Source organism: Vigna unguiculata, chromosome 7 (genome assembly GCF_004118075.2).
Source record: "Vigna unguiculata cultivar IT97K-499-35 chromosome 7, ASM411807v1, whole genome shotgun sequence".
NCBI classification, from domain to species: Eukaryota; Viridiplantae; Streptophyta; class Magnoliopsida; order Fabales; family Fabaceae; genus Vigna; species Vigna unguiculata.
Window position 1 is genome coordinate 13,908,103 of NC_040285.1, and position 26,217 is coordinate 13,934,319.

Below are 26,217 nucleotides of genomic sequence, written 5' to 3' on the forward strand. Positions count from 1 at the left end.
GAGTTGTTATCGGACCATTCATTGGACATGTTATTCTGACACCCTATCGAGTTATTATCAGACCATCCATGAATATCTAATCCACGTTCGAAGTGTATATAATTCTGCATAATCATTATTAGAACTTATCCTAACGAAGTTTAATGTTTGTTGGTCACGTTATTCCGACACTCTGTCGAGTTGTCATCAGACCATCCATTGGGCATGTTATTTCGACACTCTATCGAGTCGTAATATATCAAATCATCCATTAATATTTAATCCACGCTCAAAGTGTATATAACTCTGAATAAGAAAGTGTAGTTAAGTTTAGACTTTAAAGTTTACTTCTTCGTAAAAAAATAATTGTAATTTTAATAAACTACACAGTTTGGACAAAGAAAAAAATACTATCAAAAACATAAGTTCAATAATATAAATCAAAATCAATAAAAAGAGGTCATTAGGTAAACAACACATACACGACAAAAAATACAACTATCATTCAACTTACATGAATCTTCTTGATCACCAGAGATTTTTCAGCAAGTCCCTCTATAATTACAATAATCAATTTTAATTCTTAATTTTTTAAATACTTTATCTAATAACGTATGTAAATATATATATATATATATATATATATATATATATATATATATACACATTATTTTTAAAATTTAAATAAATTTAACGATTTAATTGACTAATCGAAACCGAGCTAATATATTTTAAATTACATAAGGAGTGAGTCTAAGTAGACTCATTTTTACAACTATATTATTACTTTTCTCTTTTATTCCTACCTACCATGACTACTCACGAGTCTTTTAACAAATTTATTAAACCTCATTTTTAAAAGTAATTGAAATAAGTTTAATATTTCTTAGTTTATGCGACATATATATAAAAAATAGAAAAGAAAAAAAACTTAGAGTAAGTTTTAAATTATTGATAAATTTGTGTATATATTTATTTGGGTTCCTATTAAATTTATAAATTATAAAATTACAGATCTGCAAAATTATAAAATTGCATAATAGCATGCGACAACTGAATAAAGTGATAAAGAAAAATAACAATCATATTGTTATGAATTAATGGTCGTCCATTGATTTATACAATTACTCATATGATTGATAATCATATTATTCATTACTCTTTATGTAATATTTTGTATTTACTATTTGATTTTATATCTTTTCTGGGTTACCATATTGTATCTATAAATAGGACTCGTCCTATCAGTAATAAGACACACATACAAACAGAAGTTGCTCCCTACTCTCTCATTCTCTATTCTTCCTCTCCTTTGTCTCTCTTATTACCTTTATTTTATAACACGTTATCAACACGAGGGTTATCCAACTGAGCGTGAAGGCATATTTTTTTTTTCTCCCTAAGAACAACGCTCTACATTCCTTAACCGAGGTTCTTTCTAATCTTTTTCTCATTCACAAACTTTATCTCATTTTTTTTTGTGTAATGATAATTGTTTGATTTATTTTTCTCTGTCATATTATTATTATTATTATTTGATTTTAATAATTTCATACATGAAATTTGATTATATTAATATTTTATGTGCTAGTTCTAAAACATGTCAAATCTTGCAAAGCTTGAATTTGCGGCCCTTGATATTTTGGGGGAGAATTATTTATCATGGATTTTAGATGCTGAGATTCATCTAGATGCAATGGGTCTGGGTGATGCTATTAAAGAAGGAAATAAAGCATCTGAACAAGATAAAGCTAAAACTATGATTTTCCTTCGTCGCCATCTTCATGAAGGGTTGAAAATTGAATACCTTACTATAAAAGACCCTTCTGTATTATGGAAAAATTTAAAAGAAAGATATGACCACCAAAAGACCGTGATTTTGCCAAAAGCTCGTTATGATTGGATGCATTTATGGTTGCAAGATTTTAAAACTGTAAGTGAATATAATTTTGCAATGTTTAGAATTACTTCTCAATTGACTCTATGTGGAGAAAGAATTACTGATGAGGATATGTTGGAAAAAACATTCTCAACTTTTCATGCAACTAATTTGCTTTTGCAACAACAGTATCGTGAAAAAGGTTTTCACAAATATTCTGAATTGATTTCATGCCTTCTTGTGGCTGAACAAAATAATGAGCTCTTGATGAAAAATCATGAGGCCCGACCAACTGGTTCTGCTCCATTCCCAGAAGTGAATGCAGCAACATCTGATCCATATAATCATGGACGAGGTCAAGACCATAATAATAATCGTGGTCGTAATTTTGGCCGTGGTCGTAGCCATGGTCGTGGTCGTGGTCGTGCTATTAATCATGGTCGTGGACATGGTTATAAAGGAAATTTCAAAGAGAAACTTCATCAACAGAAGTGGAACAAGAATGCGAAAAAGGAAAAAGAAAGGGGTGAAAATAATGGCAAAAAGGCTGAAAATATATGTTACCGTTGTGGTAGTAAAGGTCATTGGACCCGTGCCTGTTATACACCAAAGCATCTTGTTGAACTCTACCAAGAATCACTTAAAAAGAAGAATGTAGAAACACACTTTGCTTATGAAGATGGTGATTCTGATTATGGTCATATGGATACTACTCATCTTGATATTGGTGATTTCTTTTCTAAACCCGATGGAAGCATTGATCACCTTATTGGTGATGGGAGTGTTAGAAAATAGTTTTATTTTATGATTAAATTTTAAGACAATGTTTTATATTTAATTCATGTTGCTTTTATATGTACAAGTTTTTATGTTTTTATGAATAAAATCCTCTATTTTATTTTTTTTATTTTTTTTCTCTCCTCTTACAAAGTAATCTCTAATATTGATATTTATGTTTATATGAAGAATGAATATTGGCATTAACACCAATGATGAGGATCTGTGCCTTGCTGATAGTGCAACAACTCATACAATTCTCAAGAGTAATAAATTTTTCTCTACTTTGGTAATGCGAGAAGTCAATGTTAGTACTATTTCTAGTACTACAAATATAATTGAAGGCTCTGGAAGAGCTACAGTACTTCTGCCAAGAGGTACAAGATTGCATATTAAAAATGCATTTTATTCTCCTAAGTCCAATAGAAACTTATTAAGTTTCAAGGATATTCGTCTAAATGGATATCATATTGAGACAAATAATGAAGGAGATGTTGAATATCTTTATATCACTCAAATTGAGTCAAATAAAAAATGTGTATTGGAGAAATTATCAGCCTTCTCTTATGGCTTGTACTACACATATATTAATGCGATTGAGACGCATGTTATTGTAAGCCAGAAGCTTACAAATAAGAATGAATTTCTTGTTTGGCATGATCGGTTGGGTCATCCTGGATATATCATGATGCGAAAAATAGCTGAAAACTCATGTGGACATCCACTTAAAAGTCAAAAGCTTCTTCAGTCCAATGATTTCTCATGTACTGCATGTTCGCAGGGAAAATTGATAATAAGACCATCACCAGAAAAAATTAGAAATGAGTCAATCTCATTTTTAGAACGAATACAAGGTGATATTTGTGGTCCAATACACCCACCATGTGGATCATTTAGATATTTCATGGTATTAATTGATGCGTCCACTAGATGGTCACATATTTGTTTACTATCAACTCGAAATCAAGCATTTGCTAAGTTATTAGCACAATTGATCAAGTTAAGAGCCCACTTCCCAGATTATCCAATTAAGAAAATTCGTCTTGATAATGCTGGTGAATTTACATCTCATGCTTTTAATGAGTATTGTATGTCAATTGGAATTGAAGTTGAACATCCAGTAGCACATGTTCATACTCAAAATGGACTTGCAGAATCATTGATAAAACGTCTAAAATTGATTGCACGACCTTTACTTATGAAAGCTAATCTTCCAATGACTACTTGGGGATATGCAATTCTACATGCTGCAGTATTGATTCGCATCAGACCAACAAGTTATCACAAATACTCTCCTTTACAGTTGGTGTTTGGTCAACAACCAAATATTTCTCATTTAAGAATTTTTGGGTGTGCTGTATATGTCCCAATTTCCCCACCAAAAAGGACTATGATGGGTCCTCAAAGAAGTTTGGGAATATATGTTGGATATGATTCTCCATCGATAATAAAATATCTTGAACCATCAACAGGTGACTTATTTACAGCTCGATTTGCTGATAGTCATTTTGATGAATCAATTTTTCCAACGTTAGGGGGAGAAAGAAAGAAATTGGAAAAGGATATTGGTTGGAATGAATTATCATTATCTCATCTTGATCCTCGTACAAAAGAGTGTGAACTAGAAGTTCAACGGATAATTCATTTACAAAAATTGGCCAACCAATTACCAGATGCTTTTACTGACACAAAAAGGGTAACTAAGTCGCATATACCCGCTGCTAATACTCCAATCAGAATTGATATTCCTGTTGGACAATCTAATATAGCAAATGAATCTCAAACACGCCTAAAGCGTGGTAGGCCTTTGGGTTCCAAAGATAAAAATACTCGTGTGAGAAAAAGGGAAAAAAGGCAAGATGGCCTAATCGAGGGGGTAAAAGTCCTAAAAGATTCTTTTGACATAATCAATGATTCAGTTCCAGAAGAACCTCAGGTACCTGAAATTGTTGAAAATGATGAGATCTCAATAAATTATGTCATGAATCATAAAATATGGAATCGAAATAAAGTCAATATTGACGAGGTTTTTGCATATAATGTAGCAAAGGATGTTATAAGTGACAATGATGATCAAGAACCAATGAAAATTGAAGATTGTCGGCAAAGAAATGATTGGCCAAAATGGAAAGATGCAATCCAAGCAGAATTAGATTCGCTTGCTAAACGAAAGGTTTTTGGACCTGTAGTTCGCACACCTGAGGGTGTAAAACCTATTGGGTACAGATGGGTTTTTGTACAAAAACGAAATGAGAATGGTGAAATTGTTAGATACAAAGCACGGTTAGTTGCTCAAGGTTTTTCACAAAGACCTGGTATTGATTTTGAGGAGACATATTCTCCAGTATTGGATGCAACAACATTTAGATATTTAATTAGCCTTGTTGCACAAGAAGGTTTGAATTTGCACCTCATGGATGTTGTTACAGCCTATTTGTATGGCTCTTTGGAAAATGATATTTATATGAAACTCCTTGAAGGATTTAATGTGCCCAACAAAGCAAATTCTAAAAAGGATTATTCAATAAAATTGAATAAGTCCCTTTATGGATTGAAACAATCAGGACGTATGTGGTATAACCGTCTAAGTGAGTACTTATTAAAGGAAGGGTATAAAAATGACCCTATTTGTCCTTGTATTTATATGAAAAGATCCGAGAATGAATTTGCCATAATTGCTGTTTATGTAGATGACATAAACATAGTTGGAACTCCTAATGAGCTCACAAAGGCAATTGATTGTTTAAAGAAAGAATTTGAGATGAAGGATCTTGGAAGGACAAAATTTTGTTTGGGATTACAAATTGAGTATTTAAACAAAGGTGTTCTTGTACATCAAGAAGCTTATATAACGAAAGTGCTTAAAAAGTTCTATATGGACAAATCACATTCACTATGCACTCCAATGGTGGTGAGGTCATTAGATGTTGATAAAGACCCTTTTAGACCTCAAGAAAAAGATGAAGAACTACTTGGTCCTGAAGTACCATATCTTAGTGCTATAGGAGCACTAATGTATCTTGCTAATTATACTCGACCCGATATAGCATTTGCTGTAAATTTGTTAGCAAGATATAGTTCTTCACCTACAAGAAGACATTGGAATGGAGTAAAACAAATACTCCGTTACCTTAAAGGCACTATGAATATGGGCTTGTTTTACCCAAATGATTCAAAATTAGATTTAATGGGTTATGCAGATGCAGGTTATTTATCAGATCCTCATAATGGTCGATCACAAACAGGATATTTGTTCACATGTGGTGGCACAGCGATTTCATGGCGATCTGTGAAACAAACAATAACAACAACATCGTCAAATCATGCAGAAATTTTAGCATTACATGAGGCAAGTCGTGAATGCATTTGGTTAAGGTCTATAATTCAACATGTGCGACAAACTTGTGGTTTATCCTTGGGAAAAATGAAACCAACAACGATATATGAAGACAATAGTGCATGCATTGCTCAATTGAAAGAAGGATATATTAAAGGAGACAGAACAAAACATATTCTTCCAAAATTCTTTTTCACTCATGATCTTCAAAGAAATGGTGATGTAGAGATCCAAAAGATTCGCTCATGTGAAAATCTAGCAGATTTATTTACAAAGTCTTTGCCAAGGAGAACTTTTGAGCAATTGGTTCATAGGATTGGACTCCGCTATCTTAATGATGTAAGTTTACATGAGGGGGAGAAATAGAAGATGCAAAGAACAATATTATATAGAATGATGTACTATTTTTCCTTCACTAGGTTTTTATCCCAAAGGGTTTTTCCTAGTAAGGTTTTAACGAGACACATTCTTTTATCAATGGACACCCAAGGGAGAGTGTTATGAATTAATGGTCGTCCATTGATTTATACAATTACTCATATGATTGATAATCATATTATTCATTACTCTTTATGTAATATTTTGTATTTACTATTTGATTTTATATCCTTACTGGGTTACCATATTGTATCTATAAATAGGACTCGTCCTATCAGTAATAAGACACACATACAAACAGAAGTTGTTCCATACTCTCTCATTCTCTATTCTTCCTCTCCTTTGTCTCTCTTATTACCTTTATTTTATAACACATGTCTCTTAATTAAAAAATAATAATGAAATATAATTTTTTTTATATTCAATATATGACGAAAAATTATTAGGAAATAAATCTGACCTATCCACATTCACAAGGACTTACCACTTAATAAAACCTAAAAAAATATAAGGGATTTTTACCTGTTACATTATACCATTTGGTCAGGAGCCCCACTGTCAGTATCTTATATAAACCTCGTATATATAATCCTCAAACAATCTCATACCTGGTATCATAGACGGCGACACTGACCATATATCTCTTTGAACCAATATCAACTCTTTTTTCTTCTCTTCCATGGCTACTCAAGGACAAGTCATTACCTGCAAAGGTTCCATTCTTTCATTTCTCCAATTCTTCACTCTCTCTTAATACATATATCAAACCCTCTCTCTCTCTCTTGTTATTATTAATATCACTACATTTTGTGAATTCATACGTGAATCATTGATTCAAACTGTTGATTTCATGGTGAAGCCGCGGTGGCCTGGGAACCCAACAAGCCATTGAGCATCGAGGACGTTCAGGTGGCTCCGCCGCAGAATGGAGAGGTCCGAATCAAAATTCTCTACACTGCTCTCTGTCACACCGATGCTTACACGTGGAGCGGCAAGGTACCATTCTTTTCATTCTTTTTTTTTTCTTGGCTTGATGGAGTTTTCTGGGTATGAACTTGGTTGGCAATGTAGAAAAAAAAAATTATATTTTTTGGTATCTACGTGAGTTTTTGCACTGCTAGGGTTAATTCAATGATATGTTTGATTGTTGCATGGAGATTTTTTGTCTCATGAATTTATTTTATATTGATTTTGCAGGATCCAGAAGGCCTTTTTCCATGTATACTCGGTCATGAGGCTGCAGGGTATATATATAGAAAAAAAAAGCACTTGAAAATGTTCTTTTGTTTTTAACTTTCTCATGTATTCTCGGAAGCAAATTTGCTCAAGCACAAATGAGGACTCTAGTTTTAGTGAGAATATAAATCTTATATATGAAAGATTAACTATTTCTGTTTTTGTTTAGAGCAAATAAGAGAAAAAGTTTTGATTGTTAAGTATGTTTTTGGTGCAGGATTGTGGAAAGTGTTGGAGAAGGTGTTACTGCAGTTGAGGTTGGTGATCATGTGATCCCTTGTTACCAGGCTGAGTGTGGAGAGTGCAAGTTTTGTAAATCAGGGAAAACCAATCTGTGTGGCAAAGTTCGAAGTGCAACTGGAGTAGGTGTGATGTTGAGCGATGGCAAGAGTCGGTTCTCTATTAACGGAAAACCCCTTTATCATTTTATGGGAACCTCCACATTTAGTCAATACACTGTTGTTCATGATGTTAGTGTAGCCAAGATTGATCCCAAAGCTCCTTTGGACAAAGTTTGTCTTCTTGGATGTGGTGTTCCAACTGGTATGTTAATTCTTTTTAGAATAATCTTCAATACAATTTATTATATGTATTTCTTCTAATTCCTTTAGTTTTCTCTTATTCATTGTATGTGCTGCATTCCAAGTTATACCAAGTTATTGCAGATATGAAATCCTAAGGGAGGGGAAGTATCTCTCTCAAATTCATTGTATTATCTTTGTGTATCTTTCTGGAGCGGATCGATCACGCTGTGCTGGTTTTTGTCTTGTTTTTGTTTGAAAAAAGAATTGTTTATTAGTCATTATTTGTGTAGTCCATTGTTCTTTGTTGTTGTTCGCCACCATCCGCCAATGGATCATTATGTAATTAATTACCTTAGTCAATTAGTCAATGGATCCAAATTTACTTTTTAGGAAGTTGGTCAAATTTTCCTTTCTCCCTCCTTAAACCTAAATCATCTTCATATTGTCTTATTGTCCTTTCAATCTAATTTTCCTAAGTCACTTAATCAAATCCTTGAATTGTTCCTTTACCTTTGATGCAAATTCTAGTATAGGTCAATTGATTGGGGAAGGATATGAATCTAGAAGACTTTATTATTTAGTTCTAGAACATCAATGTCTTATTCAGCATCATCTCCTGCACTTTTGCATGATCGCTTAGATCATCTACATTTGTCAAAATTAAAAAAAAGAAAAATTCTTGAACTTAGCAAAATTCAAAGCTTAAAATGTGAATCATGTGAATTAGAAAAACATGTTCATTCTTCTTTTTCAAAAAGAACGGGAATAAGATGCAATTCTATCTTTTCTATAATTCATTCTGACATTTGAGGTTTTAGTCGAGTCACTTCCTTTAAATTTCATTATTTTTCCACTTTTATTGGTGAATTTCTTGTTGCACTTGAGTTTACTTAATGAAAGATATGTTTGAACTCCTAAACATCTTTAAGTCTTTCCTTAATAAAATTAAAAACCAATTTGACAAATTGATCTCGAGGACTTATAAAGCCAAAGGACATTTTTCTTCTAGTTTTTATACTCTTTTAAATTCACATGGCATTTTACATTAGTCTACTTGTCTATATACACTCTAGGAAAATAGAAAGAATAGATACTTAGTTGAAACTGCTAGTAGCTTATGAATTTGGACCAATCTACCACTCCATCATTGGAGGGAAGCCATTCTTATTGCGTGCTATCTTATTAATCGAATGTCTTCTTCATTAAACAATCAAGTTTATTCCATTGTATTTCCAAATGAATCTCTTTTTTCGTTACTCCTCAAGTATTTGGTTGTTTTTGTTTTGTACATTATGTGTTTCCATATTTAGAAAAATTTTCGGTCCAAGCCATCAAATGTGTCTTCTTAAGGTATTCTCGTCATCAAAAATTATATGGATGTTATTTTCTTGGCACTAAAAAATACTACATGTATGCAAGTGTCACATTTTTTTTGAAGAAACTCTTTTCTTCTTTTCCTCCGCCCAAGATGTTAACTATGTCCAACAAGTGTTGTCTATGCCAAAGGATGTTTATTGAGCTTTTTCTTATCTCTTATTCTTCAAGTAGATTGTCTAGTGGCAACGTCTAGTTGATGCTTCCAGTAGAGTATGTCTAGTAAACATCCTTTAAGAAACATTGTCTAGTGAACATCGTTTATCTTCTAAAGTATGAGCATTTGCTTGCTACTAGTATTAGATCATTTTTTAAATTTTGTTGGCTTCACATTGTCATTCTTTCTCTTATTTTTTGTTATCTTAGTTAGCTATGGACTGTGATATTTTAATAAACTTTTTTTGACAAAATTTGTTTTTCAACACACATTAAACCTTTTTCTTCTTTTTTCAAATCACATCAAATCTTTCTTTCATCCATTAAAGTGTTGGTACGTGTGCATTGTTAAAAGTTTGTCAACAAAATTTTGTTAAAAATTAATTTTCCGTTAGCTATATATGCTAACTACAACTATATACATATACTTGATTGGAAAATTATTTTTTGACAGTTTTAGTGACAAACTTTTGACAATGCATACATGACATCCACCTTAATGGATGAAAAGAATGATTTGATATAACTTGGAAAGAGAAGAAAAATGTTTGGTGTGTGTTGAAAAACAAATTTTGTCAAACTTTATCAAGAAAAAAGTTTATCAAAGTATCATAGTCCAATACTTGATTTCGTGTAATTGTATTCATGTTAATTATTGCTATAACTTTTTTATTTTTGTCTAAGTGTGTACTCTGAAATTATTATCCGTTATTGTATATATTCACAAAACCCTTTAACAGAGAACCATCATATTCTCTTCCTATGTTTTCATATCTCTCTTTTATCCAACGAAGAGATTATGGATGAACATAGAAGTTTCATCACTAGATACTAATCGTGATGTTACTCTACTAGTTTGGTTGAACTCAATTAACCATGTCCGTGTTGTATGAGTTCTAAAGCTGCGTTTGAGTTCTAAAAACAATATTTTTATCCTTGATCCAATTTTCAGTTTGTTATATATAACATTAGGCTTCCATTTCTTTTTTCTTATTCTTTTATTTCTTTCTTCTATCTTAGCAATCCGATGGACAAGAGTGGTGTATTTTTATCACCGTTGCTTGCTTAATATTTTGTACCCAATTTAATTATTATTTTGTACATTTTAGGTCTTGGAGCTGTCTGGAACACTGCAAAGGTGGAAAAGGGATCAATTGTTGCTATTTTTGGCCTTGGAACTGTTGGGCTTGCTGTGAGTTTCTAAAATAACAGTAGTAACTTTTGCAATTGTTTGCGTGGACTCAGTGCTACCATTATGAGATGTGACTAAAAATTTGCACTTGCAGGTTGCAGAAGGTGCAAAAACTGTTGGTGCATCAAGGATTATTGGCATAGATATTGATAGCAATAAGTTTGAAAGAGGTACACCTTAAGCTTTATTGACATAATTTTGAAATGAGTGTGCATTTAATGCTGTCAATTATCTCCATTATGTTTTTTGACTAATACTCTTCAAATTCAGTGTATTAACCATCATATGTTAATCCAACCATAGCCCCAAATGTTATCTGATAAATATGGTTTCATTTTTTAATAATTTCACTCACAAGTGGGACAATTATAGCCCCAAATATGATCTGGCTATCTTCGTTCTTTTGGTTTGTAGTTGTATTTCTCGATTTTTGCTTCATTATTTTTCTTCCGTGTGCTACTTTTTAAGATATTGTTTATTCTGAGCCTTGGTTTTATTCATTTTTGTACATAAAAAGCTGCATTACTTGTTTTAATTACTTGTCTTGTTTCACTTGCAATTGCAGCAAAGAACTTTGGAGTCACCGAATTTATTAATCCAAAAGAACATGAGAAACCAATTCAGCAGGTGATAGTTGATCTCACAGATGGTGGAGTTGATTACAGTTTTGAGTGTATTGGAAATGTGTCTGTGATGAGAGCTGCTTTGGAATGCTGCCATAAGGTGACTCTGCTGCTTTCCTTACACATCTAGACCGAAATTAGTGGCAGTATTAAAAGATCTAAAGTTAAGAAAGTTAGTTGAAGATTGATGATAGCAGAAAGTAATAGAAAAAAAGAAAGTTTAAGGATCTAAGTTTAAGGTTGTTAAAAAATTGCAGGGTTGGGGTACATCAGTTATTGTGGGGGTTGCAGCATCAGGTCAGGAAATATGTACTCGACCTTTCCAGCTGGTGACTGGGCGTGTATGGAAGGGAACAGCTTTTGGTGGCTTCAAGAGCCGATCACAAGTGCCTTGGCTTGTAGAAAAGTACATGAAGAAGGTAAAGGTTTTGAGCCTTAAATGTAAATATGAAAATGAAAATGAAAATGAAAATGAAAATGTATGATTAGTTTTATGGACTGAATGAATCATTTTGCAGGAAATCAAGGTTGATGAGTACGTCACCCACAGTTTGACTCTTGCGGAGATCAATAAGGCATTTGACCTCATGCATGAAGGAGGATGTCTCCGTTGTGTGCTTGCAATGCATGAGTGACTGTGTCTACATGCATGCATGCCTAATAATATGAATGTTATCTTCTCATGTCGCTTGGCATGAAAACTAGCTATCAGAATTCTTTTTGCGCTGGATTTCAGTTTTAACATTCGAATGTATGCTGTCACGGTTGCAAACATACAAATTCTTCTTAAATAATCCTAGAGTGCAAAAAACAAAGACACTGGATGACTCATGTCATTCTCATTCTGTCATAAAATACAAACTGTTTATAAATAATTTTTTACAAGTTTAACTAGGAAAGCCAAATCTTTGCAAAGTTTCGAAATTAAAACACCAAAAGAGAAAGTCTAGTCCACTTGCACTTTTTTGTTCCTTTAACAATCATGCTCACAAAAAGTGCATAAAATCTTTTCAGAAACCTACCCTATAATCAAATTTGATTAATTACAACATATATAATTGTTAAAATAAAAACTTAGTGATCACGTTATTTATGTATTTTTATTTTTCAACTTTTAGTTGTGAATAAAAATGTAATAGTTTATCTTTGTTTTCATTTTTTACAATAATAAATTATTCTGACCTGAATAACTGCTATAATCCATCATCTCTTTGCTGCTAAATTAGTCCCTATTATACTGTTTTATCTAGTTTTATATTTATTTACTGTACAAAGAATCATAAGGAAGATGATGTAAGGAAATCGAGTGGAAAACAAGAATAAACAAACCACTTATAGACAACCATGGTGTGTCTAAGTGAAAATGTAAACAGGAAATTCTGCATAATGAAAATGCACGAAGAACTTTATAATGTAACAAAATTTATCAAATTATACATTTGTGCCAAAAAATCCAAGCTACATAACATTATACTTAGTTGACTAGGTAGCAAGAGAGAAGAATTGGACTCATTCAAGGGAGGTTCCTCGTATTCTAGTACTATCATTGGCCACTAGACCTGCCTAACATCTTTCACTCACCAAACAACTGCAGTAATTGGAAGGTAACTCTAGTTTAAAAGGAAGTCCAAAACAGTTGGAAGAACTACAATCAAACTTCAAGACTTGCAGTTTGAAACATTCAACCTTTAAATCATGCTTGTTTCTTCCTTCATACATTTGGAGGAGCCCACTTTCCAGCTTTGAACTTGCTGTAAAAGCTGGATCTCTTCGAAATAACATAGAAGACTGCAAATACATAACAGTCAGGAAATTCTAAACAAAACCAATGATAAAGAAGTTCGTGCACTATATTTTACCTGGGATCCCAGGAATGATGAAATCAGGCTCTTTCAGAACATCATTGAGTGTCCTCCTTTCATTCACTTTGATCCATTTTGGAGAACCTGTGAACATAAAAGATTACATCAAGTTTTCAACTGTCCCTGATGTTTATCTCGCATGTTATATTTTGAAAAATAAAACAACAAAAACCATGTAATCAAAAGGTTAAAATTTTCTTATATATGAATAATATATTCTGCTAAACCTATATACAAGCACTGTTTCGTTTTTCAGACAAACTGCTATTAATAATCACTTAACATTAATATGGTTTGAGATACCCATTTTAGAAAACATATAAAACCACTGACTTCATCTGACAGATTAAGCTTTTGGAATAGTTTATTGCTAAGCCTTCATGGCCAATCACTCAGATGAATTTTGTTGTCCTCATTCCTCATTCTTCTACAAAAGGTTGAATTTTAGCAAACGGTAGATGATGGGTCTATGCATTATCCACGCTTCAATCCTAAAGGGCTCTTGTGTAGAGTACAGAAGTAATATAAAAATCATTCACTCGTCTTAACACTTTGGGTATGGTTGTTTCATGACAATATCATTCAAGAATTATCTAATCAATCCAAGAACATAACTCCTCCCCATGTTACATGGTTGGCTATAAGACCTAAGGATTTAACCAAGGGAGTCACCATTCAAGTGCATATAATCAATCATAATTTTAACAGTTGACCTTTCAATCAATAGGTATAACTCCTCACTTTACTCTGGGTATTCAATCCTTACTCCAGATAGAAGACATAAATTTTGAAAAACAAAAGAAGTTTTTAAAGTACATTATGCAGACGTTTTGCCTTGCTAAGTGTGATGCGGCTGTTTTTTTAAGTGTTATGTACTGTAATCACTTGAGATTTTAAATAAGTTCTTATTTGATCAATTCTGCAGCGACCAGTTAGAAAATATCCATTATAACATTGGTATTCAACTAACTATGTTTATTTTAAATGAAAGTTTCTTCATTGTTGCTTTTTAATTTATTTTAACTTTAAAAAAAGGGATTAACCAAAATTTACCAAAGATACTGAACTGTTCAAAATCAAATTTAATACAAGCCAAGTATCAAATATTACAAAACCAGTTTGAAATCGAACATTTCCGAAATACTTATTTCTTATCCAAACCGAAACACCTTCTGAAGCATAATTATAAAGATTAGACAAGTTCGAAAAGTTTCATCATACATCACAAAAATGGTTCACCGAAAATTAGAGCAATACATGTTTTCCTCGTACTTAGATTGCAAAACTTCATACATTGTAAATCACTAAAGAAGGAGAAACTAGTCAGACTCAAACATCAACAGCAAAGGAGGAAAAGTACTTCAGAAGTAACATACCCGTTTGTTGCTTATAATCCTCAACTGCATCTTTCTCTTCATCACCAACACTATCACTGTGAGCAGCTGCAGTTCCTTCTAATAGACAACAAAGAAGTTTTTCCTTCGATAGACAGTGTCCAGAACCAGCCTGATAAAAAAATCCAAAGGTGAGAAAAAAATGCTTTGAAATTGTCAAACATCTGATACAACATACATCAAATCAGAACTATGCTACCAAAAAATTGATGTTGCAAATATAATCTTAGTAGTCCATGTTAGTAACACAAAAAATGTTAATAAAAGAAAAAATGGAATGTGATGATAACTACTCAACAGAGAGTCAAAATGAATTGAAGATTGGGCTTATGACAACAACAACAATGTACTTAAGTTGTATCCAAAGCCAACTTTTACTTTCATTTATAATTTCCCATTCAGTTTTGATCACCATTGGGACCAGTTGACACATTTTGAGATCTATATGTGCAAACTGAAGCGACATTTGTTTTTTTTTTTTTTAAGATCCAGAACACAAACTTGAGTATTTATGTAAATAACCACAAATGTTGCATGCCCAAAGTCCCCAAGTGTTGACTCCATAAAGTATGGCATGCCCTGCAGTATCCCATCCTTAAGTAAGACTGCATACTGATATGACTTTCCCCCATGTGAAATTCAAAATTACAATTTACATTCAGAACAACAAACACAGTCAAACAACAAAAGAATTTCAACAAGAGCTTACCTCATAGTATAATTCAATAAATTCACGTTTGTAGTTGTTTTCAACATCCCATGACAAAGGCTGATCTTCTGAAAATATGTTTGATAGCTAAGGGTGTATGTAACACATTCATATTCATAAAAATTGCTTTTCTATAAACCAATTCTCAGAAAAGGATATCAAATCAAGGTGAGCCGAAAACATGTCAGTCTCGCAGAAATCCTCAATGAAGTCACTGGACATAACCTCTGCATACAGAAGAACAACAGGCCAATGAAGGATATTACTTTTATCCAACACAGGTTTCCTCAATCCAATAAGGTCTCGATACATTGCCTTTCCAATCTTCAAGCCTCTATATTCTATAGCAGACACAAGTTCCTGCATGTTCTTTGGTTAGTAAACAAGGGCATTGACATCCTTACATCCAAAACAGACATCAAACACATAAGAAAACAATTCAAAGATACTTTTGCCTCTGCAACAGCCTTGGAGACTTGAGCCTCATGCTTTTCCTTCTCTGATATCTTCAGACCAATCTGTCTGTCAAGCTTCTTCAAATCCTCATTATTGGGGTCCAACTGAAGACCCTTCAGACAATACTCTCTTGCTTCAGCCAACATATTCAGCGAAAGGGAAGCTTTGACAGCTCTATAAATTGCCTAGTCACAGTTGGCAGCACTTTGAGACAACAAACCAGCCAATTATAATTACAAAGAAACAATCAAAAAAACACAAACCTTCAACACAAATACCTTTATATTTGAAGGGCACAACTTGAGGGCCTCTTGAGAATCTACGAGAGCACGTCTAAGATTTCCTAGTAGCAAATTCACATGGGCTCTATTTGAAAACAGAATAGAGGTCTCAGAGTCACCCAAGGCTTTCTGATCAATTGCCCTTGTGTAACAATCAATGGCATCAGAATAATGCTTCTTACCCATCTTCACATATTGGTTACCCTTTTCCTGAATTTGAAGGTTGAACTCGAATCAAAAGCCAACAAGAGAAAAAGAATGTTTCTTTAGCATTACCAAAACATTAATATACCTTGAATTCAAATGCAGCAGACTCTTTGAGTGCAGCAATGGCTTCAAGGTCAGCCTTCTCGCTTTCCGTTAAGGGCTCCGAACCCTTTTCCATCCACAGCGCCATCTTCAATTTCTTCGGCTACTGCCTCTCACCAACTACACACAAAGCTTAAAGTTCAACTCTTTCTGCAGTTTCTCTGTTGCAGACGAATTCTACGGTGTGGACGAGTTGGCCCCAACCGTTAAATATGTTACTATAATATTCTGTGCTTCAGATTTATTGAGGGCAATTTGTATGTATTAAAAAAGTTAACTTTTTTTTAGGCTTAATTACATTTTAAACATATGCTATTATTCGAATTTTTACATTCAAAGAAATAAAGTAACAACTAAATGGTGTTTTATCACTAATCTATAAGTGTTATAATAATTAATCTATTTTTACATTTCAACCCTTGTTCAAATTAGTTTTAATACCAAATTTATCCTCTAATTTTATTCGAATTTTTAGAATGACTCCTAATTTTTCATTTGTTCAATTTAGTCCTTCAATTTTTAAAAAATGTTTCATTTAGTCTTTTTTGTTAAATTGACGTTAACGTCGTCTTCGTACAGTACCACGATTAAAAATATTTGTCACATTGAACATTTAAAAATTACAAGTGTCACTTTACATTTACATTTTTAATATTTAAAAAAAATTATAAGTTTAAACAGGGATTTTTTATGTAAAAATGTAAAAGAAAAAATAATTTGAATATTTAGGTGAAAAATTTGATATATAAATATTTAAAAAATATTTTATCATATTTATATAAGCTGTAATTAAGTTTAATTACTAAGTTAGTCTCAGATTAGAAAAGGACCAAATTGCTTCCTTTTAAATAAAGAGAGGATCAAAATTATAAATAAGGGACTAAATTGACATGTGACAATAATATGACATGTTATACTGTACGAATATGACGTTAACATCAATTTAACATTAATGACTAAATTGAACAGAACATTTTAAAGAGATTGGAAGACAAAATTGAACAAATAAAAAATGAGAAATCTTTTAAACATTCGAATAAAATTAAATGACCAAATTTAGTATTAAACCTTCAATAGAAGGATTATGTTTGTGAGACTAATCTACCGCTACATTATACTAAGCTAAAATTAGAAAGACAAATGTTAGACCAACTGTAAATACGATTTCGATTGAATTTAGTTTTTTAGAAATAAAATAAAATAATATGATTTCGGTTCATCTAAAAAAAATTGAAACAAGCTGTAACAAACTGAAGAATATTAAATCTATCAGTAAGCTATGAACATTGCATAGGTTCCTCTGAAGTCAAAGTTTTCATTTTTCAAAATTTCCATTCGTTTGGTTTCAGGTGTGGATGCTCATGATGAAGGTTATCATATGATGAAGTCGTACAAAATATGAAAATTGTCTTACCTTGAACTTGTACACAATTATTTATGTTGTATTATTATAATTAAACTGATTAAGTTTTTAAAATAAATTTAACTAAAATTGTATTTTTCAATTTAAAAAACAACAAATTTAACTGAAGTGATATTTGATTTTTGAAAAAAGCCTTAACTGTATGCGCTAATTTAACTTCAAATATGCAAAGGATAATTATAATGTTCAAATAGGGGGTGTAAAGATAACTGTAAAAAGCAACCCCAAACTTAAATTTAAAATACTTAACTAGTAGAAAAAACTAGTGTCACCATGGTTCACAATGCACCAAACCTTTATCTTTTTTCGGTATTTTTTTTCGTTCACCTTAGAAATTTCTTTTGGTAATCTATATATTTTGCAATGCAACTTCTTTGTGAAATTATTTGCTCTTATCTTCTTTCATCTCCACCCTCTTCCACCAACGTACTCTTCTCCCCCTTCTTCCTCCTCCACTAGCACCTCTTACTCCTTCTTCCATTGGCTTTCCTTTCTCCGTTCTTTCACCAGCACCTCCTCTTCCCCATCTTTCTTCAATCGATGTTCCTCTCTTCTTTCACTTTCTTCTTACTAAAAAAAATATATATATTGAATTATGCAATCTATAATGTAATTTTATTTTACATGTATAATTTATAATTAAAAAATATACTTTGGATTATATATTTTAAAATACAAAATAAAAAGTTATATTCTGAATTGCATAATTTAAAATGCAAAATTTGTATTCCATAATACACAGTTCTAAATATAAAATTAGTATTACGAAGTATATAATCCAAAACATATATATTTGTATTCCATAATACAAAATTCTAAATTTAAATTTTGTATTATGAAGTATATAATCCAAAATACAATTAAGTTTCTTTTAATATTAGAATAATTTAAAATACAAAATTTGTATTTTATAGTACACAATTATAAATATAAAATTTGTATTTCGAAGTTTACGGTCTAAAATAGATATTTTGTATTCAGATTATATATTCCAAAATACAAATTAAGTTTTTTTTAATATTAGAAAAAAAAAAATTAAGTTATTGAATACATATGTATATGTAGCCAAGAAGGGAAATTTTATTTGGATTAATATTAATTATAAAACTCCCGGTAAGGACAAAGATCAGAAGACGGGAAAATTCATGAGGAGAAATGTTATTCAGCTTATAACAATTGATATACTGTCACCTACCAACCTAAGGAATATTACACGAGAAACAAGACTTTTATGCACTTTGCTTTAGTATTGCTCAAATCACTGCTATATATAAATGAATAAAATAGACGAGTCATTGGTTGCAATAAGAGAAAATGTGATTTTAATAAGAAAAATAATACATTAACGATGAAAAGGCTAAAATTTAGCCCATGAAGTACCAAACCCAAGACTTACCACGCTGACACATCGAAGAGATGTGAAAACAAAAAGACGTGTTCCTATGCTGAGGGTGTTAATGACAGTAAACCAAATTCCCTGCGTCCAGAAGCTCCATAAAACTAGCCAACCATGGTGCATCCACTAGGAAAAATACGAATCCTTCCATCATTTTATAGTATATATACAGATAGACATGCATAATAGATTTAGATAACCGGTAAAACAGAGCAAGTGAAATTAACAATAAATGCGGAACACGGTGAGAAGTTTTGCAAATAGCCCCACCAACAGGCTGATATTTAATTGGAGCTCAATTCCAGAAGAAAAGAATACTATGATCTCTAATTTGTTACATGAAGTTGTATTAATTTCTACAAAACTTAGCAGCCAGTCAGTTTGGATATATGACACAATAATCTCTGGCAAACTGGAAGGATCGAAGGTTGCCTAACTTTCAAGGTGCGAATTGCATCAATGACGCAACATCTGCTGTAGCTGCAGCACTTGATTTCTCTGCTCTGGAGGCAGGAGATTTATCTGCTCTGGTGTGAGGCTCATGACCTGTTGAAGCAGAGCTTTCTCCATCTCTGGTGTCAACTGCATGTACCAAGAAAAGAATATCAACAGACTGGGCAGAAATGTTTACAGAAACTAAACTGTAATTCAAAACAACTACCGCAGGAGGTCGAAGAGCTTGATTAGCAGCACCCATCGGACCAGAAACTCCATATGGAGGTCCAGGAGGACCAGAAAGATGTGCAAGGTTATCTGACGGACCAGGTATCATAGAAGACCCTCTGTCTACTTGCATAGCATTTCCAGCTTGATTGCCAAAATCAGGCCCTAAAGGCATATTCCCAACCTAACAAAATAAATATAGATTTACTTTCTTATAATCAAATAACCAAAATAAATTTACAGTTAGGTGAAATGCCATCGTGGTAATCAATTAACCTTTGAATGAACCAATGATAAATTTTATAAGTTATATACAGAGAAGACTAAAAATGGCAGGAAAAATAAATGATATCTGAAAAAAAAATAACGTTTCAAATGTGGAAAATCTTCTAACTCCAAATAAAAAATAGTTGTTCTAAATAAAATTGTCTGAGAAAACTAGGATAGAGAACAAACTACTTTCCTGTTCTACCCTTACCACCATAATTGGATTGTGTCAAATATATTCTTTCTAAGGGTATGTTTAGAAGTTGAATATGGAAGAGAAAATAAAGACAGGAAACATTTTATTATTTTTAAAATATAGTTCAAAAAGAAACAAAAAATTTACAAATTTAAACATAATTTGTTATTTTATTTCTTCCATTTCCCTTCAATAACACAACGTCTAAATATAGTAGCCAATAAAAATAAAAATATAACTTTCTGATGTAAAAGCTACTTTATAAGCCAGCATTCCAGAAACAATGCTATTCATTACAACTAGAAGATAGCTTAATGACTAATAACTTAGGGGGGGAAGTTAGGATTAACTATCCAATGAAGCAAGGAATCATACATTCATAATAGTAATAAGAAATCCCTACACAAACCAATAATGCAGGTGCACTAGTGCCTAGTTGCTCCTCACAATTCATGGTGCCAAAACGCAGTCTTTAAGTCTTAATCATCAGGAAACCCTCAACATACCTGATAAGGTGGCTGAGATGATTTTTGACTTGGAAGTTGTGTCTGCCCCTGTGGGAAAGCAGATCCAACACTAGCAGGGGGTTTTGAACCTGGCTGAAAATTTAATCAATAAACAATATTCAACTTACATGAAACATCTCATTGAATTATGAATTGTAAACTGAAGCTCATCTTACATGAAACAAGGACTGTGAAAGGTTGTGAGATGCACCAGCATGTTGAAAACCTAAGTTTGCACCCATTTGTGGGGGATATTGGGGATGGAAGGTTGGCACTGCAGATGGTGGTCTAATCTGCGGTGCCAGTGGTTGTTGCATAGGTATATGGGGAAATCCAGGTGACTGCAATGGTTGTTGTAACTGACTGGAAGCAGTCGGCATTTGAGGAGGATGAAGAGGTTGTGACAATGAATGAAGTGAAGGAGGAGGTATGTTTGGAAGTTGTGATGATTGTGGAAGAGATGCAAGAGCCACTTGGGGAGCAAGATGTCCTTTAGGCTGCTGTGGCATTGGCAAAGAATGTGCAGAAATGGGCTGAGATTGATGACTCATTGCAGGAACAGCAGATGAAACTGGCACTGAAGATTGGTTATGGTGTTTCCTCAGAGGAATCTGTGTTTGAGATACACCTGTTTGGTCCTGTGCCCCACCATGCCCAGGCAATAATGGAGCAGGCTGAGTATTTGGTTGTTGTGTTGGTTGTGCTGGCTGCTGATTATTCTGCAAAACCATTGGCTGGACTTTTGGAACCTAGAAGCAAACAAAATTTATCATCCAAAATTCTACCGAGGGATGGTATTGACCACATCAAAAGAAAGTAAGTGCATACCACTTGAGGAGCCTGCACCATTCCAAGCATAATTTGGGCCTGGTTTTAAACAAACAAAATGGACAAAAATGTCAAAGAGATTTAAGTGGCTGAAGACCCTCAATTGAATACTACGGTTACTGAACAATAAAACCAAATCAAAAAGGCACAGACTACTGTTTTCATTAAAGAATTTCGAACTGCCCCAAAAACAAGTAAGTTGATTCTCGTACACTTGCAGATATTAATGCTTTAGTGAGACCACAACTAGAATAGTTATAAAACAAACAAATACAAATCTGATTGTTCTGAATATAATTCAAATGAAGTCCAAGAATAGATAGATACACTGATACACGTATATGAAAAATTAGGATTTTATTTATGACAAAACCTTAGGGAAAATAGCTAATGTAATATAATCACCAGAAAATAACTACATGATCGTAACTAACTAACAAGTATCAAATACACACCTGCCGTGGTAAATGTAATGAAGTGATGTTTAGAAGTTATAGGTGTGAAATCCGAAGAATTTAGTGAAGCAACAAAAAGAGAAAAATAAAAGAAAGACAATCAGAAACCCTAAGAACCTGGAAAAGCGCTTTGGTTAACGTAGGGTTTTGAATTAGGATCTGCCTGGCCTGTTGCTGGTTCTGTTCTATCAGACTCTGAGAGACGACAACAAACAAAATGGTTAGCATGGTGTTCTACATGAGTAAAAAAGAAGATGAAAAAGAAATATATACACCTTCATCTGAGACACGATATCGTAGAGCTGGTTCTTCGACATTCCAGCTAGGTTAACCGACAAGTCCTCGCCGCCACCCTGTTTTCCAGCCATTGCTACACCAAAATGCCGAAAAACCACCGGGGCCAATTAGCTTTGATTAAAAAAAATTGTTCAATTCTTCGTCAAAATAAACCACCATTATCGAAAATACGTTTTGATATATAGGGTCTAGAAAAGTGGAGAATGCCTTAAGAAGCAATTACAGCGCCATTTTGACAAGCCCTTTTGTTTTGCAAAAAGTGGATTCTGAGTTCTTGCAAATATCTCAGTACATGATTCGGGTTCCCGTTTGCACTAGTGCTCTAGGATAAGAATTATGACATAATGAACAAACCTTTGAATTTTTATATTAATTTAACAAGTATCTGTAACATTTGTTGTTACTGATATTAAATTAGCACTAGGTCACAATTAAAGACTTACGCACGAAGAGGGAGCGACGGACCCGCTATGCGATTCGACGATTCTGCGAACAGAGGAGAGAAACACCAGCAGGGACCGACTGCCGCCGGCGGCGAGGAGCGACGGTGACGTCGGTTGCCGGAATCAGAGCGTGAGGGGATCGACGACGCGACGGTCACGGTGGCCTTGAGGGGATTAATGAGTCGCAACGACAACAGAAAGGGAAATAGGAACTAATTAAATTAGGTTTTCATGTCTACACAAACAAACGTCAAAACCGGCGTCGTTTAGTAACTCATTGAAAATGGTATGTCTCGTACATTTCGTTTTCAAACAACACATTTTTGAGTCCAATCAAATCGTAAAATCTAAATATATTAAATATGTTTTAAGTCTTTTTACTTTTATGCAGTCTTTGTATCGGAATGCAGATTTGTGAGAGTGAATTTATATCGATTTATGTTGATTTGTAAATAAATATGACGTTGTTTGGATTAAAATAAAGATGATATAATTTGAGTGAATATAAATGAAAAATTTATGAAAATTTGTGTGTAACGTGATTGATAAAATTTAGTAAATTATCATTTTTAATAAAATAAATTGTATGATTACCATTTTATTTTTCAATGTAAATAGAAAAAATGTTATCCAAATAAAATTAAAAATGTTATTTAAAATTATAAAAATATAATTTATTCATATTATAATTAATAACTTAAAATAATTATTATTATTCTTAATTATAACTTGAAATAATTTATAATATAAACTGTTTAATTTTAACTTCACATTCATATTATTATTCTTATATATATATATATATATAGTATTATCAATATTCATATAATAAATATATAATTATTATATATATTTTATTATATAATAATAATCACGTTAGTCACTTAACAACCACATATCTATCTAGTAAAATTCAATTGAAAAAATAATTTTATTAAGTACTCAATAAATTCTAAAACATTAATAAGACTCAAGTTGCCAAAATTTATAACAATTAAAAATATAATTTTTTTTAAATCGTCATTAACAAAATAATAATAATCTTTTTTAAGTTAAAACTTCCATATATTAATTTGAATTTGAAGTTTTGATTTTAAATATAAAATATAGTTATATACTTAAAAGGATTAATTCACTATGTTTTAAATTCATAGAAATAAACATTCTAGCTAGTACCAAAAATGAAAAAAATTACATTATCAGCCAATTAGAAGTTATTATTGGATATAATTTTAAAATTATTAAATTAAGGATTGGTAAACTTACTTAATTATGGCTAAACATATTGGTGAGTGATAATTATAGTTAAACATTGTCGCGCATTTTTTAATTTTCAAAAAATTTGAGTTAAGATTAATAATAAATATATAATTAATTTTTAAAATAGTTGTTAAATGTAAAATTAAAAAAAAATATGTATAAAAAAGTTTTTAAAATAATGATTTAAGACAAACAAAAAATTTAGAATAACGATTAAAAGTAAATTATTTATAAAATAATTAATTTTTAAAATTATTAAGGGTAAAACTAGTATTATGAAATGTGGACAAAAAAAGAGGAATCTTCTTTATATATTGTTATATATATATATATATATATATATATATATATATATTATAATAAATTAAATTGTTAAAAGAGAAGGACAAGAAAGTAATTTTAATACGATGATCTGGTACGAATCTCTTCATTTTAGAGCAACTTACCTGAAAATCCACACTCGCAAATCAGTGCAAACAAGTATATCCAAACACGTTTTCAAGTCACTTTCATCCACATGAACAGTACTCATGCGTATCCAAACAAAGTATTATTGAAAATTAGAATTAGTCTATTTTTTATAATTTTGACCTAATTTAGTTCATTAATTTCATAATTGTGTGGATTTAATCCTTTTAACTAAATTTTGATAAATTTATTTAACGTTTTAAACTTATTTCTCAATTACTATTGATCCAAGTTAATCTATCAACTTTAGAACTATAGTGGATTTAGTCCTTCTAACTATTTTTTGTTAAGTTTATTTTATGTTTTACACGTATTTAAAATTTGGGCTATGACAGTGCAAACGGACACGTCACTGAATAGTATCCACGTCACACAAAATCACCACGTTGGCCACTGTTCTGTTAACGATTTAGACGGAGTTAACGAAAAGGAGTTGATTGAAAAAAAATTACGAAATGTAGGACCAAATTGAAAACATTTTCAAAAGTAGGACCAACGTGAAAAAAGTCGACCAAAACTAGGACCAAATGACTATTTAAGCATATATATATATATATATATATATATATATATATATATATATATATATTCCTTTCTCTTTTAATTTTAAAATATAATAAAGAGTGAAATAGAAATATAAAATACGTAGGACAATCTCTTTTATATATCGATATACATTATAGATTTTCTTTTGCTTTTCAATTTTAAATTATGATTAGAGAAGTAAGGTCTTGTCATGTTTAAAAAAAGAAGGCTTAATTAACATTTTGGTTTCCTAATTTGTTGGTTTTGTTCATTATGGTCCTCTTATTTTTTTTGGTTCAATTTGGTCCATGCAGTTAAGTTGATGTTAACACCGTCTCCGTACATGCCACGTGTATACATTAATCCTTTATTTTTTATTTTTTTTTAATTTAAAAAAAATTTAAATAAAAAAATAAACTGCCACGTGTCACTTTATGGTTGTGACATGTGTCAATTTGAGATTTTTTTATTTAAAAAAAATACTGCCACGTGGTAGGACACGATTGTGCCACGTGTGAAGCTAACATTTGTTGTTTTCAATTTAGTCTCTCTATTTGAAATTTTGATTCAATTTAGTCCTCCAATTTTTAAAATGATTCAAGTTTGTCATCTCCAATTTGAAACCAAATTAATAATTAAGCTTAATTACAATTTATATATTCATGTTAAATAATTTTTTACCATTTATACATCAAATCACTTCCTAAATACTCATGTTATTTCATTTCTTACATTTTTCACTTGTAATTTTTTACACTTGAAATTTTGTACACATGTAAAAATAATAATAATTTGAATAGTTAGATGGAGTAATTTGATCTATAAATATAATAAAAATTATTTTAACATGTATATATAAGTTGTAATTAAGCTTAATTACTAATTTGGTATCAAATTAAAGAGGACAAAATTGAATCATTTTAAAAAATTGGAGGACTAAATTGAATAAAATAGTAAATAGAGGGATTAAATTGAAAACAACCAATGTTAGCTTGACACATGACACAATCGTCATGTGACACTT

The 26,217-nt window shown here is 31.7% G+C and overlaps 3 protein-coding genes across 3 annotated transcripts; 1 reads left to right on the forward strand and 2 right to left on the reverse strand.

The window, feature by feature from the left end:
- Positions 1-6,930: 6,930 nt before the first annotated feature.
- On the forward strand, positions 6,931-12,346 carry LOC114190551 (alcohol dehydrogenase class-3). The gene is made up of 9 exons (XM_028079486.1): positions 6,931-7,063; positions 7,210-7,346; positions 7,548-7,594; positions 7,804-8,129; positions 10,750-10,832; positions 10,927-11,002; positions 11,398-11,555; positions 11,713-11,874; positions 11,974-12,346. The coding sequence occupies exons 1-9, from the start codon at positions 7,030-7,032 to the stop codon at positions 12,088-12,090; spliced, it is 1,140 nt and encodes a 379-aa protein (XP_027935287.1). The 5' UTR covers positions 6,931-7,029; the 3' UTR covers positions 12,091-12,346.
- Positions 12,347-12,821: 475 nt separating this feature from the next.
- On the reverse strand, positions 12,822-16,684 carry LOC114190222 (tetratricopeptide repeat protein 4 homolog). The gene is made up of 8 exons (XM_028079021.1): positions 16,450-16,684; positions 16,155-16,367; positions 15,870-16,061; positions 15,580-15,780; positions 15,421-15,498; positions 14,694-14,823; positions 13,315-13,401; positions 12,822-13,243 (listed from the first exon to the last, which is right to left on the reverse strand). Exons 1-8 carry the CDS (start codon positions 16,552-16,554, stop codon positions 13,167-13,169), a joined length of 1,083 nt encoding a protein of 360 aa, XP_027934822.1. The 5' UTR covers positions 16,555-16,684; the 3' UTR covers positions 12,822-13,166.
- A 2,719-nt stretch (positions 16,685-19,403) lies between these two features.
- LOC114192677 (cleavage stimulating factor 64) lies at positions 19,404-23,181 on the reverse strand. Its single transcript, XM_028082456.1, has 8 exons — positions 22,941-23,181; positions 22,476-22,570; positions 22,318-22,395; positions 21,746-21,784; positions 21,094-21,666; positions 20,918-21,010; positions 19,947-20,132; positions 19,404-19,867 (listed from the first exon to the last, which is right to left on the reverse strand). The coding sequence occupies exons 2-8, from the start codon at positions 22,566-22,568 to the stop codon at positions 19,742-19,744; spliced, it is 1,188 nt and encodes a 395-aa protein (XP_027938257.1). The 5' UTR covers positions 22,569-22,570; positions 22,941-23,181; the 3' UTR covers positions 19,404-19,741.
- Positions 23,182-26,217: the final 3,036 nt, after the last annotated feature.

Excerpts from the sequence above, each read along its gene's own strand:
- LOC114192677 (XM_028082456.1), bottom strand. The coding sequence starts at position 22,568 with ATGGCTGGAAAACAGGGTGGCGGCGAGGACTTGTCGGTTAACCTAGCT. Across the intron at positions 22,396-22,475 it reads ATATCGTGTCTCAGATGAAG|AGTCTGATAGAACAGAACCA; the intron begins GTGTATATATTT and ends GTCGTCTCTCAG. Across the intron at positions 19,868-19,946 it reads AAGCTCTTCGACCTCCTGCG|TTGACACCAGAGATGGAGAA; the intron begins GTAGTTGTTTTG and ends TGGTACATGCAG.
- LOC114190551 (XM_028079486.1), top strand. The coding sequence starts at position 7,030 with ATGGCTACTCAAGGACAAGTCATTACCTGCAAAG. Across the intron at positions 7,064-7,209 it reads ACAAGTCATTACCTGCAAAG|CCGCGGTGGCCTGGGAACCC; the intron begins GTTCCATTCTTT and ends TTCATGGTGAAG. Across the intron at positions 11,875-11,973 it reads TAGAAAAGTACATGAAGAAG|GAAATCAAGGTTGATGAGTA; the intron begins GTAAAGGTTTTG and ends ATCATTTTGCAG.
- LOC114190222 (XM_028079021.1), bottom strand. The coding sequence starts at position 16,554 with ATGGCGCTGTGGATGGAAAAGGGTTCGGAGCCCTTAACGGAAAGCGAG. Across the intron at positions 16,062-16,154 it reads TGTGCCCTTCAAATATAAAG|GCAATTTATAGAGCTGTCAA; the intron begins GTATTTGTGTTG and ends AACTGTGACTAG. Across the intron at positions 13,402-14,693 it reads GGATTATAAGCAACAAACGG|GTTCTCCAAAATGGATCAAA; the intron begins GTATGTTACTTC and ends TTATGTTCACAG.